Raw genomic sequence first — 17,627 nt, 5'->3', positions numbered from 1 at the left:
CTTCAGGGACTTCTTTGAAATTTACCCAAATAAAAAAAGAAAACAAAATCAAGAATAACTTATTCTTCTTCGATTTTCAACCCGAACGCACCGGAAGAAAACCCAAAGACAATTGTACTAACTCCCAAACTCTCTCTCCCTCTCTAGCGAGCCATGAGTCTCTTCGGTCTGGGCAGGTATAATATGAAAAAGAAAAGATAATTTAGATCTTATGTATTGTTTTTCCTGAAAATACGTATTACTCTTTTGTAAAATCCTTTGTTTTGGTGCTTGAATGTGTTCTTGCTTTCTGTCTTTTGCCTAAAATGATGAACAATGGAAATTATATATGGTTTGTGATAACTTACGGCAGATCTTACTCATTCATCCAAAAAAAACTTACGACAGATCTATTGTATTGGGTAGATAAACAATTTGTGATTTTGATATCATTTTTGGGCTTTATTGACTTTTTTTTTTTTTTTGTAAGTATGGGCTTTATTGACTTCGATCATGCTTTTTTGTTTTTACTATATCTGTGTGTGTGCGCGCGCGCCTATGATGCTAATATTTAATGGATACATCTTTTTCTAGTTTAATGTGTTTTACGTATAGGATATAAATGGGTTAAAATCGTTGTTAATTTGGTCATATTTGTTGGTTGATTTTGTGTGATAACACTAAGCAATTAGGGGTGTGCACGGGGGACGGGCCGGATTTCCGCCCTTTTTGCCCCCGCCCTGCACCCTTACGGGTTGTGAAAATCACACCCACGAACCACTCAAAAAATGGAGAATCCGTGTGGTGCGGGGTGATGCGGGGTGGGGGGTGCAGGTTGGGCGGGACGGGGTGGGTTCAATACCTAATCTAGAAACCAAAGCTAGATTCAATATCTAGAACTCAAACAAGCAACCAAACAAATCAACTATTTTTTCAAGAACCAAATAAATTATAGAGAAATTTAAGCAACAGAGAAACACCAACCATGGTCCGACGAGGAACGGAGGATGCAATCACGAAGCCACAACCGAAGGTCTTGAAGCTAGGGGTGTGCATGGGGCAGATTTTCGCCCTTTTTGCCCCCGCCCCCGCCCCGCACCCCTGTAGGTTGTAAAAATCATACCCGCGAACCGCTCAAAAAATGGAGAATCCGTTTGGTGCAGGGTGATGTGGGGCAGGGGGTGCAGGTTGGGCGGGGTGGGTTCAATACCTAATCTAGAATCCAAAGCCAGATTCAATATCTAGAACTCACAAACAAGCAACCAAACAAATCACAAACAAATCAACGATTTTCTCAGGAACCAAACAAATCATAGAGAAATTTAAGCAACAGAGAAACACCAACCTATGTTCCGGCGAGGAATGGAGGACACAATCGCGGAGCCACAACCGAAGGTCTTGAAGCGAGCTTCGACGAATTAGCCAGTGAGCCACGCCCGTCGCTCTCCATGGTTGCCATTCGGCCCATTCCGCAAACCGTAGAAGAACTAAAAAAAGAAGAAGAATAAGTGGAGGAGCGAGTGAGAAAGACCGAGAACTAGTGTTTGTAGAGAGATGGACGAAGAAGAGGAGGAAAATGAAAGAAGGTTCTAGATTAGACTTTAGAGAATAGAGAAGGCAGCCTAAAAAACGCACCATATGCGTTTTTACGTTTTACGTTTTTTTGTTTTGTCATAAATGTTTAGCCTAAACGCACCGTATGCAGCCTGATTCATCAAACAGCCAAATGCACCGTTTGGAGTAGGTGAGCTGTAACAGCTGTAAAACACTTCTACTTCTAGATTATTCCAGCCTACCCCATTTACTATTTTACCCTTCAAGCCTTCAATAATGTATCTCAACCTTCTAGATTAGACGAAGCCATGTGGCTTCGTCTCTTTCTTTTCCTTTCAAAATTTCAGGTTACAGTGTTTCACCGTTTCAAGTTTCGTCTCTTCTTTTCCTTTCATCTTCTTTTCGCAAATCTCAGATATCTTAGATTCTCAGCCACCGTCCTCCTCCAATCCTGCTCAAAGCCAAAGAATCCAAAGATAGTAGTACTAATGAAGATGAAGAAAGGGTGACTCGTGAGGGACAGCCGGAGTCCCTGGACAGGGGGTTAGGGTTTTTTATTTTTAGGTGTTTTAGGTTTATGCGGTGCGGTGCGGGACAGGGATCTAGTGTTGAAAAAATCATAAACCCGCGTCCCGCACGGTTTGGCAAAAATTCAAACCGTGTCCGCAAATATCAACATAAAAACCGGTAGGGGCGGGGTGGTGTGGTTTTGCCCACCCCTATAAGCAATACGCACATACTTTATTAGTATTAACTAGATTCTATTCACGGCTTTATGATGTGATCATATTATTTAGTATTTGATCCAATAACGAATAATCTCTGATAAGGAGTTTGATTCCAATTATTCTTAATAGAGTTAAGAGTCCTAGTCTAGAGTTAATAGAGTCCATCTTAATCCTAGTCGGCCAGTTAGATAGTTTAAGAGTCCTATTTTGATTACTAGTTATCTTTGTAACCGATCAGTATTGCTCCTCTATTTAAAGGAGATTATTAATAAAGAAGAAGTATGATGAATATTGTTTGGTATAATATAGTTTACTGTGTTTAGGAGATCAGGCTCTCTCGAAGTAGCCATTGGTGGTAACGGCTCCCTTGAACGAGCCCATCTATCATTTTCCTGTGTTTTGTGTCAGTTGGTTCACATCAATTGGTATCAGAGCCAGGTTGATTGTTTTCTACCGCAATCATTGATCCTTGAGCTTCTGCATGAGGTACGCACTATGGTGGAGCATATGGGAGATGTGTGCCATCAAGTTGCCCTAAAAATCCAACCCAACGTCCCACCACCATGCCCCTCTCCAGCAAGCCAATCATTGCCCATAACACCTATCCCACCGGCTGCTACTGTCACAATAAAGATGACGAAAAGAGCTGCTGAAGCAACAAAAATCCATCTGCACCAACGTCGCACTAAATCACTGTCGATCAGCTATAGATCTGCCCACCCCAGTTGCAGATCCAGACATCACCAGAACCAGCAATGCTGGCAACACTACAAGGGTCCGCATTGCAACAATCTCCTTGGCCCTCGCTGCCAACAGATCAGAAAGAAGCACCATAAGCCCATGTCACCATCTCTTTAGCCCGAGCTACCAATGGATAAATCAAAAGCACCACCCTCAGACGCAGATCTGCACTGTTCAGTCCCTGGGTTTATTCTTTACCGTGGTGCAAGTGAGCAACGACAAGCCTTTGTGTGGCTTATTAAAAGAAAAAGAAAAAATATGGAAAAGAAAACAAGAGATAGAGGCAGCAGCTAGCTTGCTTAACAAGGTGCGAAAACCCAAAGAAAGAGTTTGAAGTTTTGTCAACATATCAAACTCTTTAAAAAAAAAAAAGGCGCAAAAGAAGACAAGCAACTTCTTGTGGGTTACGAAAGAGAAAGCATGCCTTGGTTGAGTTTTTAATAATTGTTATTTTTATAATTGTTAAATGATATTTTTAAAAGGGTTTTAAGAGTAGTTTTTAGAAAATTTTCCTTGGGGACAAGGAAATTGTTAGGGGAAGGAAATGATGTGATCATATTATTTAGTATTTGTGTTAGTGTCCAATAACAAATAATCTTTGATAAGGAGTTTGATTCTAATTATTCTTAGTAGAGTTAGAGTCCTAGTCTAGAGTTAATAGAGTCTATCTTAATCCTAGTCGGTCAGTTAGATAGTTTAAGAGTCCTATTTTGATTACTAGTTATCTTTGTAACCAATCAGTATTGCTCCTCTATTTAAAGGAGATTATTAATGATGAAGAAGTAGAGTGAATATTGTTTGGTATAATACAGTTTACTGTTTTTAAGAAAATCAGACTCTCTCGAAGCAGCCATTGAAGGTAATGGCTCCCTTGAACGAGCTCATCTATCTTTTCCTGTGTTTTGTGTTAGTTGGTTCACATCACTTTATGACAAAAATACTGTGTTGGTTTGGTTAAACTTTTTAGAGGTTGTTTTTGCTTTTTTGTTGTGATGTAACATAAAAGTGAAAGTAGTTTTGAGTTGTTTGTTAATACTTTTGTGTTTTTTGCTAAAATGAAAAAAGTTGTCCTAAAAAGTGTTGCCAAAGGGCCCACTAACATGGGAGTTGACGTCCAAAGTTATGGCAAGGTTCTTTGTTATGGATTGAAATGTGTTATAGGTGTCTGCTATCAGTTATGTTACCATTCTCACAGTCGCTTGCATTGACTTAGATATATGGTTGCTTAAATGGGTCCAAAACAACTGGTTAGCATTATAGAATGTGATGCTGTAAGTGCATTGTTCTGTTGGATTTAGTACAAAGTGAACATTGAAGCTTTGCAAGGGTGAACAAAGTGTTGTGTTGACAACTTCACTTTGCTTTGTCATATCTGGATGTTATATGTATGATGGAGAATTATTCCCATATTGAAAGGATCAGCAATAGGGGTTTCACTCTGAAAGAAAACGAATGAAGAGAGCGGGCAGCATCTCTAGTGGTCTTGACAATTTGTGTAGTATAGGAAAAGCACTTATTACAGCAATAGCATTCATTTACTGCTAGTTTTGATCCTCTATATTCTTACATATGTTTACTTGGTCTCTTAGCGTGAAACCAATAATAGTATTTTAATTGGTTGATATGTACAAAGTTATTGTGCACAACTATGGACTTAAATGCATTTGTATGTATATAATGGTATCTTCTTGCTGCTGGTATGCCTCTCTTGTCTAGATCTTCAAATTGACTGTTCAAAATGTCTATGGTTTGCATTTTTAAGCTATACAATTAAGCAATAATCTTGACTATTTATATGCCACAGTTGCATCTTTCATTGTACATAATAAATGGTAGCTCGATCGGGTGAGCTCGTTGACTAGCCTCATTATATGCTAGTTGCATTTTAGGGTCTCCTCGTTCTTTTTGCATTGGCAACACCAGTTAACAAGGGCAAGTCCCCACCTCCTAAGATTATCGATCGTGAGGATTTTACCCAAAATTGTCATCCAAGTGAAGAAAGCAATGCCTTCACCTTCCAAACGCTCTTCCAAGGGAACAGACGGAACTCTCACGGAACTCTCTAGACTGTAATGAGTTATAGTAGCTCTTCACTTCAAAGCCATGATTGCATGTTGGGGTCCACAATCTATTTGTCTCCCCTGAATGGGCTTTCAAGGAGTACAATAGGTTGAGGAATACGACAAGGGACTCCAGCTCCCAATCTTGGACTGCCCTGAAGAAGCTCGGATTCCAATTGATATATGTGCCGGAGGGGTCCAAGTAATCTGACACTAAGTCCTTTTTGTCATGAGCTTTAGCTTAGAGTTGCAGGAATGAGGACTTGAGAGCTGCTTCTTCGCACCAAATATCATGCCAAAAACATATGCAAAATCCATCTCATCTCTGTAGGAGACCAAATTGGAGAAATTCTCCTAGCCATTCTTAATATTCCTTCAATGGCCCACTTTGTATGGCTCTCGAGTTTCCTCTGAGTAGCAGCCCCTCTTTGGATCTTATACTTATTGACAATCACCTATCTCCATAGGGAATACTTTTCTTGCGCGTATCTCAAAAGCCATTTACCCAAATTAAGGTTTTATTAAACAGTATGAGGTTTTTTATGCCCAAATTTCAAAAATGGAAGATAATGGGCACAAATGTTTGTGAAAAGTGGCGTATTTTTTTGGCTATGTTTACTTTAAATATTAATTTGGGAGACTCAACAGGAGATAAGATGGAAATGGTATGTATGACGAAAAGGAAAACTGTGTGGCCTCTTGTTTTTCTAGAACCTTGTGGAAAGGGTAAAAGTTGTAGCGACTTTTATTGCATGGTAGAAGACCATGTAATTTTTTTTATATTTTTTTTATGAGATTCAGGTGATTCATCCAAGATGGTTTGGTGATGTGCAATAAAGACCAATGAGTTCATTGAAGAGATAGTAATTTGATTCAAGTTGAAGGAGCAAAAAAGTGATGGACAGAGGCGAAAAATATCATAGGGAGAAGTTTTAAAGGAAGACAATAATAAAAAAGTTGACAGAGGGTGTGGCCTTTGATAGGTCAAAATGGCAAAATTAGGCATGTGGCTGAGGGGAGAGTTATAAAGTTGCTGGGCTTGACTATCTGTACAAATGATACGTTCAGATTTTCCTAAGGCTAGTTGGCACTACCGTAGCCACCAAGCAACCCCAAGCCGGCTGGAATAAGGAGTTTAATTCTCCATATTTTATTTCCTTAAGTATTTAGTTTAATAAGGAATGTATTTTCCATTAGTTATTTCCTTCTTAGTTTATTTTCCTGCATTGTGTTATGACGGCTAGACCTAATGGTTATGTCTTATGACCTAGCCTTCATCTATTTAAGTGTAATCCTACTCAATGAATAAACATGTTGAATATTATGAAAACCTAGACCTTTTTGGTTGTTTTGGAGATCAAGGCTCTCTCGAAGTAGCCATTGGAGATCACGACTCTCTCGAAGTAGCCCATATCCTTTTCTTTTGTTTCTTTTTATTATTTGATTGCATCAACAAAGTTTTAGCTGGCTGGATGCCAAAGCTTCCCTCTCTCTTTCTCTCTCTCTTTCTCTCTCTCTGGTGTGTGTGTATGTGAATATCATGGTAGTGTACCAAAAATCTTGCTTAATACATTAGTACTTCAGTCTATAATTGATGCCTTATAAAACCTTGTCATGAAGAGGATCTTCCATGTCTTACTAATTCTTCTGCAAACAGAAACCAGAGGACATTCCGCCCAAAAAAGAGCGCACCCTCGGGGAGTAAGGTCAGTTCTTCTTTTTAACTAGTAATGTTGGTCTTATGCCTTTCTTGATGGTTTGAGGTTGACATGATCTCATCATTTATATGAGGCTTGGATTTGTTATATTGTGTTTTATATGTTTACTGGTGCTATTGTTCTTATCACTGTTGCTAAATCCTGTGCTGCTTACTCTTTCATGGAAAAGAATTGTCACTGTCATCATCATTATCTACATCTCTCTCTCTCTCTCTCTCTCTGCTTTGTAGTTGTGAGTCCAAATTTAATTCATGGAATTGTACACTTCAGCTTTAAGTATGAAGAAATGGAATACGTCTGTCAGTTGGAAAACATAGACTACATTGTTTTGCTTAAATGTTGAACCAGAGTAGAGTGAAAGAATACCTGATTTATAGGGTTTAAATTTTGATATAGATTACACAAGGGAAGATGTGGATTATTGTGGTATGTTTTCCGTATCTTTCAGGAAGATTTTTATCGTCATTATAATTTGAGGGACAAAAGGTTGCCAAGGAGTGCCAAGGAGAGATTCCATGTCGCTGATAGAATAATGATTTCATATTTCATTTTTAAATAAGATTTCCTACAAATTTCAGATTCTTCAAGTATTTGGACTATTTGAGGAATGTTAAATTATGCACTTGAAAGTAGGTATATGCGAGAGTGAATAGCTTTTGCAGTGGCATGATCCTCACTAATTGGCTGTTTTCCAGAATTTATCACTTCTCAATAGACCAGAGTTTAGTCTTTGCTTTATATATATATATATTGCAGTACTCTTGAACTTAGCAGTAAATTTCTGAAAATTATACTGATATAACCGAAAATACCATTCTTTGTCTTGTAATGCAGGGAGCACAACTTAGAAAGCACATTGATGCAACCCTAGGTAGCGGAAACTTGAGGGAAGCAGTCAAGCTTCCAACTGGGGAGGATTTAAACGAGTGGCTTGCTGTCAACAGTAACTCTCTCTCTCTCTCTCTCTCTCTCTCTCTCTCTCTCTCTCTCTCATGTTTTACTTTGCTGTATTAGCTAATTTGTGTCATGTTCTTTATTGACCTGGTGCGTAAAATGTAAAAGTATATTTTTCCATGAATTTTTACTTTACTTCGTGTGAAATCCAAATCTCATGTGGTTGTTTGTTATTTTCAATTTCAGCTGTCGATTTCTTCAACCAAGTGAATTTGCTCTATGGTACCCTCACAGAGTTTTGTACTGACGAGAATTGTCCAACAATGACTGCAGGCCCCAAGTATGGCCTATTATTGGAAGTCTTTATGGAAATGCAATAATGTGACTTTCCATTTATTTTTCTGCTTTCTTCATTAGTTTTTTTTTTAAGCATTTCCATTCAATATTTGGTGTACTTCTTTATCTTAAAATAAACTATGAAACCTAAAGGAAAACTGAAACTCCATGGTTACATATCTATCTATACTGAAAAATAAAGTGATAAGTTGGTTTGATCTCTAACCCAGTTCAATTTTCTGCTAAAACTTCAAGAATCCAACTTAGTTAATAAATCTTGGTCTATCTATATAATTACATGGGATCAAATATGTAAAAAAATACTTTTAACCTCACATTGCCTCTTTTATCTCTCAATAAGTTTCTGTCCACCGAGGCACTATTTTAATTTATCTGTCATGCCCAGTTGATTGCCACGACATCCAGTATACTGCCACCACAACAAGTTTCTGTCCACCAAGTTCCCTTATTGTTTCACTATCTATGATTCTTATGCATACAAGTTTCTGTCCGCCTTAATAAATAAATATATTTGTGTGTGTGTGTGTGTGTGTGTGAAATGGATTCAATGAGCACACTTGTGGCTATAGGCTCCTGTCCAGATTTTCAGGAGTTGCATTGTTTGACCCAGTCCCGGTGTTGAAACATGACATTTGTGTCTATGTTTGCAAATCACAGGAGAGAATAGATCCATGCATTCTGGCCATTATAGATTTTGTTTTATAATTCTGTGAGTAGTAAGGATACTAAGGAAGTTATTCCTGGTGAATCACAGGATCTGTAGGTTAGTTACTGGTACATCAATTTGGTTTATGCTTTTCTAGTCAAATGCTTGTTATGATTTTTGTTAATTGATTTTGACATGTATTCTTGTTATTGTTTTTGTTAATAATTGACAATTATGAAGCATAATTGTTTGTCAACATGATACTTAGTTTCTGCCCTCGTACAAAATGAAGGTTAGTTTTGACCCAATATTTCAAATGAGGTGCCTGGTTTGGAGTTTCATTCAAGCTTTAACTTTTCTTCTTTTACCCTTAGAGAGGCTGTAGTATGTCATTAGATTCGCTATACATGTGCAGCTTTTCTTTAGTTCTGTGTCTTTGTCATATTATGGGGTTGGCATTATCCTTGTCTAGCTCATTATTGTTTTGGTTTATCTATGTTTGAGGTATTTGTCCAAGGTTCTCTCCAATATTATTGGGCTTTCCTGCGCATATTAAAATCATTTTGAAAACTTGCCCAAAGATTGAACCATGAAATTAAGTTTTTTCTTTTTTTCCTTCTGTTTTGGTTTTGTTTCCTGCCTTCTCTTGCGGAGTCAAATTTACAAGTTACCAATTGATGTTATCTGTTTTAAGTAAATCTGTGTGTGTGCATGCGTGTGTGTACTTTTAGATCTACAGTTCTAATAAACATAATTTTTTTTTTTACAGATACGAGTATAGATGGGCAGATGGTGAAAAAATAAAGAAACCTATTGAGGTTTCTGCTCCAAAATATGTTGAACTTCTAATGGACTGGATTGAAGGCCAGCTTGATAATGAATCCATATTTCCTCAAAGGCTTGGTAATATCTGTTGTCAGATTCGTTTCTTATCTCAAAATTTTTTCTTCATTTTCTTATAATTAGTTGTCTGCTAAAAAATATTTAGGGGCACCCTTTCCTCCCAACTTCAAGGATGTTGTGAAGACAATATTCAAAAGATTGTTTCGTGTATATGCCCATATCTATCACTCTCACTTTCAGAAGATTGTAAGCCTCAAGGAGGAGGCCCATCTAAATACATGCTTCAAGCATTTCATACTATTTACTTGTGTAAGTCTTCCATATCTCAGTGATTAATTTTATTTATTTATTCTAAGGTTTAAGGTCTTTGAACCTTGTTGATTTCATGTACGGGTTTAGTATCCATCAAACATCAGCATGGTCTTGAAATAAATTCCACCCTTATTTTCTATTTTATAAAACATTTGTAGATTTTGCATAATTCCAAAGAGAAACTAAATAAGTCAGGAAATCAAAGTCTCCCTGATACACCCTAATCTATTAAACCGTGATAGCAATCCAAAAGTTGGTCTTTTTCTTCTGTTATTCATACTTTGAAAAAGTAATTTTAAAATCTTTTATTCATATCATGACAGGCAAAACGTGGCCAAAATGATAATGATAATTATTATTTAATAGCAATTTTCTTATGCCTTGAAGCATGGATGTGATTTAATCTACTGTACTATTCCCATAAAATTATCCTATTGAGGTTTGTGGATTACTAGTCCTGTTGTGTTGGTATAACATTCCATTTCACTATTCTTTTTTTTTTTTTTGGTTGATGGATATATCATTTCATGCATGAAATTTTACATTATTTATTCTTAAGTTCTATAAACATTTTTTGCCCCCCCCCCCCCCAAAAAAAAAAAAAAACTCTGTTTTCTAACAATATCGTTCATGATGGATTTGATTTTGAAAATTTACTCCTCTTTATCATTAATTTGATGTACTCTATTAGTCTCATCATTGGACCATCTTTTATGCTTGTTTTGGAGCCTTTTTCATAATATGAGACGACTGTAGCAGTTTGATATAAATAATTTATAGAAGCCCAAACATCCTTTGTGTCATTCTTTGATGCAAAATCCTATTTATAAACTAAAATAGTGATAGGCTGCTCGGGCCTCCATGAAGGTCGAGCCAGCCTTTCTTTTGCAAAATCCTAAAAATGAGATCCTCAGCCTTTCTTTTGCACTTGTCTCGTTTTACATTAAAATTTGTGATTGGCAAACAATAAGTATTTTCTAGTGTGAAAGCCTTATATCCTTGGATCGTCGTTCTGCAAAACAGTATATTTTCGTCATGAATTCCTGACTATACTTCACTAATCTTGGACATAGAAAGTGGAGAAGCCATCTCACTGTTTCTGTATTGAGTTTGGAAATGTCTTTAAACATCCAAATATGCAATTTCCAAATGTGCTTTAAACAGATGAAAGCTCTTTAGAGTATGTCCTCTATTTAAAATGCAGTTGGTATTGATTGATGTAAGAAATTCTCATTCTTCTTTGGTGTAATAAAAGAAATTTTCAGTTGATCGTGAAGTTTTAGCTAAATACATGATGCTGGTTTTTTTTGCAGGAATTTGTACTAATTGACAGAAAGGAGCTGGCTCCACTTCAAGAGCTTATAGATTCCATTATCGTTCCTTACTAATGGGTTGGCATATCCTGTGAAACATAATGTATTAGGGGAACTCAAGTAAACTTAACAAATATTGCTATCAGTAAGGCTTTGGAGTTTCTCTGAAGTTGTTTTTTTGGTTTTTTTTAATGCTTGTGCTTCTGTTGTATGCCTTTTAACTTTGTAAATTGTTTTCATGCCAACCTTTATCCTTGAGGGCATTGGTATTGCTGAATATATATACTTGTGTTGGGGTTTTCTGATAGAAAAAGAGTGGAACAGGAATTAAAAGGGAGGATCTTTACATCTTTACCACTATTATCCTTCAAGAACAAATAAAGGGAGAAAAAGGGAAAATGTTTTAAAACACTATGTGGGAAAGCAACCCTTTTTTTTTCTTTTTTTCTTTTTTTGTAAATACAACAGGAAGAGCCTAAAAAAGTGCTTAAGAATTGCCACATCTTGAAATCTTTCAACCCAGTCCACTTTGAAAAGAAGGGAAGTTGCAGATGTGGCAGTTAGACAACAAATATCTTTTATTAATGGCCAAGACAGCTAGCACACGGCCAGATCTCTTAAAAAATTCAAATAATATGTCATCTCGCACATTGATAAATGTATTGACTTTAAATTCTGACCATGAAATAGATATTATCCGTTTAATTTGAAATGGAGATCGTATTCAGGGTTAATATACTCTATTTATTGAAATTAATTGAGAAGAAGAGGAAGATAAAATGGCATCTATTTTCACTATGAGAAAACTTCCAAATTAAATTACCCTTCTTTAGATATATTATCACTTTCTTATACCAACTCTCGGGCAATAAATGCCATAAATTAAATTATCCTATTTCTCCCTCTTGTCTGATTGTATGTCCATTTAGCCATAAATTAAATTGGATAAGAAATTTCATACAAACCATATCTACAATTGACGTGAGAATCACATGTCTTAATAGCACGTATTTCTTACATATTTTTCTAATAAGATTAATAAAAAAAAAAAACATGTGATTGTTGCATACATAAAAACACGTCACTCTTATATAGAGGTTGTAGAAAATTTATTTCCAATCCCATATATTATGTGCATTTTAGAAAGCTGCAAAACCACAAAAGTGATTCTTACAATTAACTAACAAAAGTAAAACATCTCATTTAAAACCAGAGTTAACAAAAATGAATGGGACCAAAAATCCACGAAAAAAAGAAGAACAAGAAGCTGTTTTATGCCCATTCTTCAGTCCAAACAAGAGACAAGGTAAAGGGAAAGGGTACACATAGCACCATGTAACTTTCATTGACAAAATATATATTGTTTTTAATTTTATCATCCTACAGAAGGACAGCAGCTCTTACTTTTATTGAAACTACACTACAAGATGTTGATGTACACTCGAACCATCTGCAAAGGGAATGAAACAATTTCATCCCCAGAAGATATCAAAATACCTCCTTAAGAAGACTGCAAATAATTGGAATTTAAGAAAGATTGAGAAGACTGTAAATAATTTAATCATGATCCAACCGATTCTGAGCTGCATGCAAGCTCCTAAGTTCAGAATGCCCGTATCTTGAAGCCGCAAAACCATATGATCCCACAACTGCAACAAGGACACCAAGGACCAAGGAAAAGAGCTGGAAGTTTGCAAGCAACTCGCCTCGGACCTCACTGTCTGCTGAGTGACACGAGATCTCGTTTTCCTTAATTCGACAACCGTCTGGCATCATGGGGCCATAGAGAGTGAAGGCAGTCTGATAGAACCAGAGACCTTGGAGAGTTATAGCAATGCCACTACACAAATCAACTGGGAAGCTGGTTGGTAAGAGGGTTCCTGTAACAGTGGAGATTATGCAGAGCCCTATCAGGAGAACAAGGAGAAGGTGATAGTACCCCTCAAGGCCTTTATGGCTTGTTGAGTGAAAGTAAAATAGGAAATACTCTGCACAGAATGCTGTGGCAGCAATCAAACAAAGAGATCCTTCTGGCAAGGGAAGAAACCTAAACAAAGAGGAAGTGTCGAGATTAAAAAGAGAATAAGAAACAAAAAGAATAATTAGCCATAATTCAGTTGGAAAAAAATAAACCTTACTATCTTATGGTGATGGTTGGATAAAACTTCACAAGCAATAGGGTTCTGGTAAGATGCTGAGAACCTCTTTTAACAAGCAAACAGAGCTCGGAAAATAGTACTGGACGAACTGGATTTCAATGACAGATGTGCAAATAGCTTACAACCATCAATCACTGTTTTGTTAAATGTATTGAACAATACATTGATTAAATTCAGTAAATGTTTTAGAAAACGAAGAAAATATATTAAAAAGAAAAGAGCTCGCAATTGGCATCTTGAGGCTTAATGAGGCAATGTTTTGAGCAAACAATCTTGACCCAAAGACTTGAACAAACGAGACTGAAGTCCCCGAGTGCAACAGAAATCCATCACAGACCACATGACTCCAAGGCTTATGATACATTCAATATACCACCATGGAGTCATTATAATTGAAGGGTTTCCAACTATAAGTATGCAGGTATAGAATTGCTAAAACAAACATTCAAAATTTCATAGTTAGCCAGGATTTCATAAGGTATGGAATTGATGAAGATGCAAATTACGTTTTAAACTCATAATTTTCAGTATGTTTTAATTTAAAGTTTTCATTTTTTGTTGAAAGCATAAACATCTCTACATGCCACTGAAAATATCTCTTAGACACCAATGGCTAGTCAAGTTATTTGTCTTCACAATGCAATGGTACTATAGATTTCCCACAGGAACTTAATATTGACAGCGATATTAAAATTCAATAAGAATAATTACAGGATAGCAATCTTTTCTGGGGGAACAAGTGATGTTCACAACAAAACATGAGGCAGGTAACTAACGTTCCAGAGAACAAAATATTTATTGTAAGATAAGACTATCTTTGTATCTTTAAATAATTTCCAAAACTGATTACTTATACATCACCTTATAAAAAAAATGTGTAAATTTAAAACCCTGGTCAAATTATAAAAAGATAGTACATGCAATAGGCTTCATGAGAAACATCAGGAAATACCCAGGAAAGCTCCCTATTGAAACTGCATTCTCAAAGATTATAATTCCCCTTTAGCATTCTGAATGCTTATAATTTGTTACACTTCTCCAGTTTCCCACTCTATATCATCACATATCCCTCTCGGACAACTAATTGGACCTAGCAAGAACACTTTGGCCCAAGTAGTCTTGTATTTGATGGTCAGTGTTTCAGAACCACATGAATTTATGCCTCCAATGAGAAAATTTGTTTTTGAGGAATAGCAAGCATATGCTGGTTTCCCATTACAACATATCTGATGCTCTAACACGGTTCTCATTGCTTGTTACTACCACCAACACTAGGGCAAACAAAACTCAAAATAATACATTTTTATCATATGGAAATCAGCAGCATCACCCTTTCATCTGTCATTTTAAGGCACCATTTCCCATATTTAATTGTTTACCACAGTTACAAATTGTGTTTGTGTGTGTCTATATCTATATCCTTGAAAAAAAAATTCATCACTACACAAAACGAAATTGGGCTTGAGTTATACCAAACAAAAATGTGAAACAAGCACAAAATATATGCAAAGCAGTATGCATTTTGGAATAAAACAATAGAGTTAAATTTTTAGTGCTCATCCCAATTAAAACTTCAAATCTTGTCTTTTATGCTGTTTCGCTTACAAGAGAAACTCAACTTAAACAAAAAGTCAAATTATACTCAACGAGTGCAGGCTTAAGTCGAAAAAGAAACTTCACCCAAACAAAAAGTTGATTATACTTGATGAGTGCAGATTTAAGTTCTCTGATCGTCCAAAACAAGAAATTCTACTATTTTCTTTTCTTGAGTTTTCTCGGAAACAAAGCAGAGTAAAATTATTTCTAGTCCAGATCTTTAACAACAAGCAAGCAGCAATAAACACGATAAATCAAATATTTATAATAACAAATGCATCATTGACATTTCCACAAGCAGTTAATATTATTTCAAACGATTTAATTTCTGGAGATATTTCTCAAACTACATGGTCAATATCCATAATAAATTTATCCGTTCTCTAATTGCCTAAAGAACAGAGTCAAAGAAAAAGAAATTAGAAATTTTGACTCCTATGCAGGAAAACAAAATTTGGGCAAAATGAAAATTCAACTCGAGCGAGCTAAAGCCGTATTAGGCTCAGCTTTTTACTAATTTATCAACCGAAAATACTGAAAATCTGCATTTTCTCATGCGCCAAAAAGATTATTACAGTAACAACACAGCACATACATAAAAGAACATGAAAATAACAAGAAAAGACCTCTGACTAACCCTGTTTTCTCAGAGAGCAGAGCAACCAGGCCAAAGATGAAGAACATTAGTAGCATCCCCGAGTGCTCGAAATCATTCATGTGGGATGGATTCAACACCCCATTGACAAAAAACTTGAGGTGGGTCGAATACAAAAGCTCAATACACATATCAATGAAAGCACCAATTGCAATAACATAAAGCTCCAAGTACTTGAGCCTTCCATCAAAACCCGGCACGGGATTCCAAACCCGAACCCTGAAAGTTTTCGGGTTCGATACGTATCGGACCACAGAGCTCCATATGTGCCATACCCCAACTAACAGAAACAGTGTCCCTGGTAAAGCATGACCCTTGAAAGATCCCATCTTTTTGTGCAAAGAGTCACCACTCTGAGATGCAATCAGCTAAGCCTTCGGATGGGTTTTTTTTTTTGGTCAAATTCTTGGGGGGTTTTTCTTTGAATAAACCAGGATTTTCTGCTTCAGAAAGAAGCAGTTTCAGGGGTCAAACTGGGCAAGCTTCTGGGTTCATCTTCATGCAGCAGACTTTCTGAAAGCAAAGTTTCAGCTCTGTTTAGTTGACTGGTAAATGCATAAAATAAAATCAATAAATAAAAGTTCTCGGCTCCGCGTTTTTCTATCTTCTGTTTTCTTTCTCAAACCATGGGAAAAGTTGACCAATTCACTCTGAAAACACAAAAATAGTTTTCATTTACATCCTACATCAAACTAAAAATAAAAAATACTTTTAAAATACATTAACAAAAAGTTACCTATTTGGGTCTTGAGAAAAAAAAAAATAAATAAATAAAATCACACAACCCTTTTCTTATCACAGATTTTTCTTTCAGATTTTACAGACCAAAATGGCATAAAAGCATAGAATCAAAAGGGTTTAATAGTTTTAAATATTCTTTCACTTTTATTCTTAGCTTTCTAAATAAAAAAGAAAAAATCAACAAAACAGAGAAACAACTGTGGAGAAAGTCTAAAACTATGATCAAACCAAACTTTTAAACATACCCAAAGCACAAAAGCAATTTCTTTATAAGAGAAAAGAAAGTTTAAAGCTGGAGAAAGAGGGAGAAGAAAGGTTCTTTTTCTTTCTGTAAAAATGTGTAACGAAAGAATTGAGCACTTTTTTTAACGATCAACAGCAATTGATTTGGGTATGGAAGGAGGAATACTTACCGAACACATCTCTGATTGATTGAGTTCTGAAAGCACGTGACAGCAATTTGTTGCAGAGGACACGTACACTCTCCGAATCACTGAATTACATAAAATAAAATAGGGAGATGTAAAGGTGTGTGATGATGGGTGGTGGGATCTGGGATCTGGGATCTGGGATTTGGATGTTGATTACGATTTACGAGGGGAACGAGTTTCATCATTTCATAATTTTCATGTGATTGCGATGTTTTCTCTCGGTGGTTTAATTAATATTTTAATATTTTTTAATTGCGACATAAAATATTAGATTTGAATTATATGCAGTTAAAATAATTGTATTTTTTTTTATGGTCTAAATTTAATTTTAATTTTTTTTTTTAAAAAAATGATTATGAAAAAAAAAAAAGAAGCACTTGAGCCAAATTCAAAAGTATTTAATTAAAACATTATAAGAAAAAGTACACAAATCCTCCACAAACTACCATTTAATTATCAATGTTCTCAAGTGCTTAGGCAATTTCAAACTCTAGCCGCTGGGTTTTTCTTCAGATCGATCTTGGTTAGGGGGGAGGGGGCAACGACTCTTTGTTTTTTCCATCTTGATTACTTGTTTTCTGTTATGGTTTTGTTTTCGGCTCAGCACTGAATAGTGGGCTGTTGGTTTTTCTTCTCTCTAAGTGGCTCTCTGAAAAACCAAGAGATGAATGTGTTTTCCTTTAATCCTTTTGAGGATTTAGAGTTGGTGGGTTTCGCTCTACGATTGGGATGTTCAAAGTTAAGAGCAAAGATCGATTTTCTGTTTTTGGTGAGGCTCGAACTGGTGCAGGGAGCATGGAGGATGAAGATAAGTTTTCTCTCTTGGATCTACACTTTCTGTGTTGTTTTAAAGGTTCTTGTCAACGTTTTAGGAGGAATGAATTATGATGGGTTGCACAA

General features: G+C 36.1%; 2 protein-coding genes across 5 annotated transcripts; one reads left to right on the top strand and one right to left on the bottom strand.

Moving 5' to 3' along the window:
- Positions 1 to 24: 24 nt before the first annotated feature.
- Positions 25 to 11,458, top strand: LOC133854279 (MOB kinase activator-like 1B). Its single transcript, XM_062290397.1, has 7 exons — positions 25 to 176; positions 6,720 to 6,768; positions 7,615 to 7,723; positions 7,921 to 8,014; positions 9,447 to 9,580; positions 9,666 to 9,829; positions 11,146 to 11,458. The coding sequence occupies exons 1-7, from the start codon at positions 154 to 156 to the stop codon at positions 11,218 to 11,220; spliced, it is 648 nt and encodes a 215-aa protein (XP_062146381.1). The 5' UTR covers positions 25 to 153; the 3' UTR covers positions 11,221 to 11,458.
- Positions 11,459 to 12,321: 863 nt separating this feature from the next.
- Positions 12,322 to 16,883, bottom strand: LOC133854755 (uncharacterized). Of its 4 annotated transcripts, none has more exons than XM_062291023.1 (3): positions 16,710 to 16,883; positions 15,538 to 16,068; positions 12,322 to 13,192 (listed from the first exon to the last, which is right to left on the bottom strand). In XM_062291023.1, exons 2-3 carry the CDS (start codon positions 15,882 to 15,884, stop codon positions 12,703 to 12,705), a joined length of 837 nt encoding a protein of 278 aa, XP_062147007.1. In that variant the 5' UTR covers positions 15,885 to 16,068; positions 16,710 to 16,883; the 3' UTR covers positions 12,322 to 12,702. The 4 variants fall into 4 exon arrangements, with proteins under 4 accessions (XP_062147007.1, XP_062147008.1, XP_062147010.1 ...); XM_062291024.1 differs by having other exon boundaries at positions 15,538 to 16,064; XM_062291026.1 differs by lacking the exon at positions 16,710 to 16,883 and adding an exon at positions 16,542 to 16,640.
- Positions 16,884 to 17,627: the final 744 nt, after the last annotated feature.

The sequence above is a fragment of the Alnus glutinosa genome, chromosome 13, assembly GCF_958979055.1.
Source record: "Alnus glutinosa chromosome 13, dhAlnGlut1.1, whole genome shotgun sequence".
Classification (NCBI taxonomy): domain Eukaryota; kingdom Viridiplantae; phylum Streptophyta; class Magnoliopsida; order Fagales; family Betulaceae; genus Alnus; species Alnus glutinosa.
The sequence above is the reverse complement of the archived record's forward strand: the minus strand, read 5'-3'. Positions and strand labels throughout refer to the sequence as shown.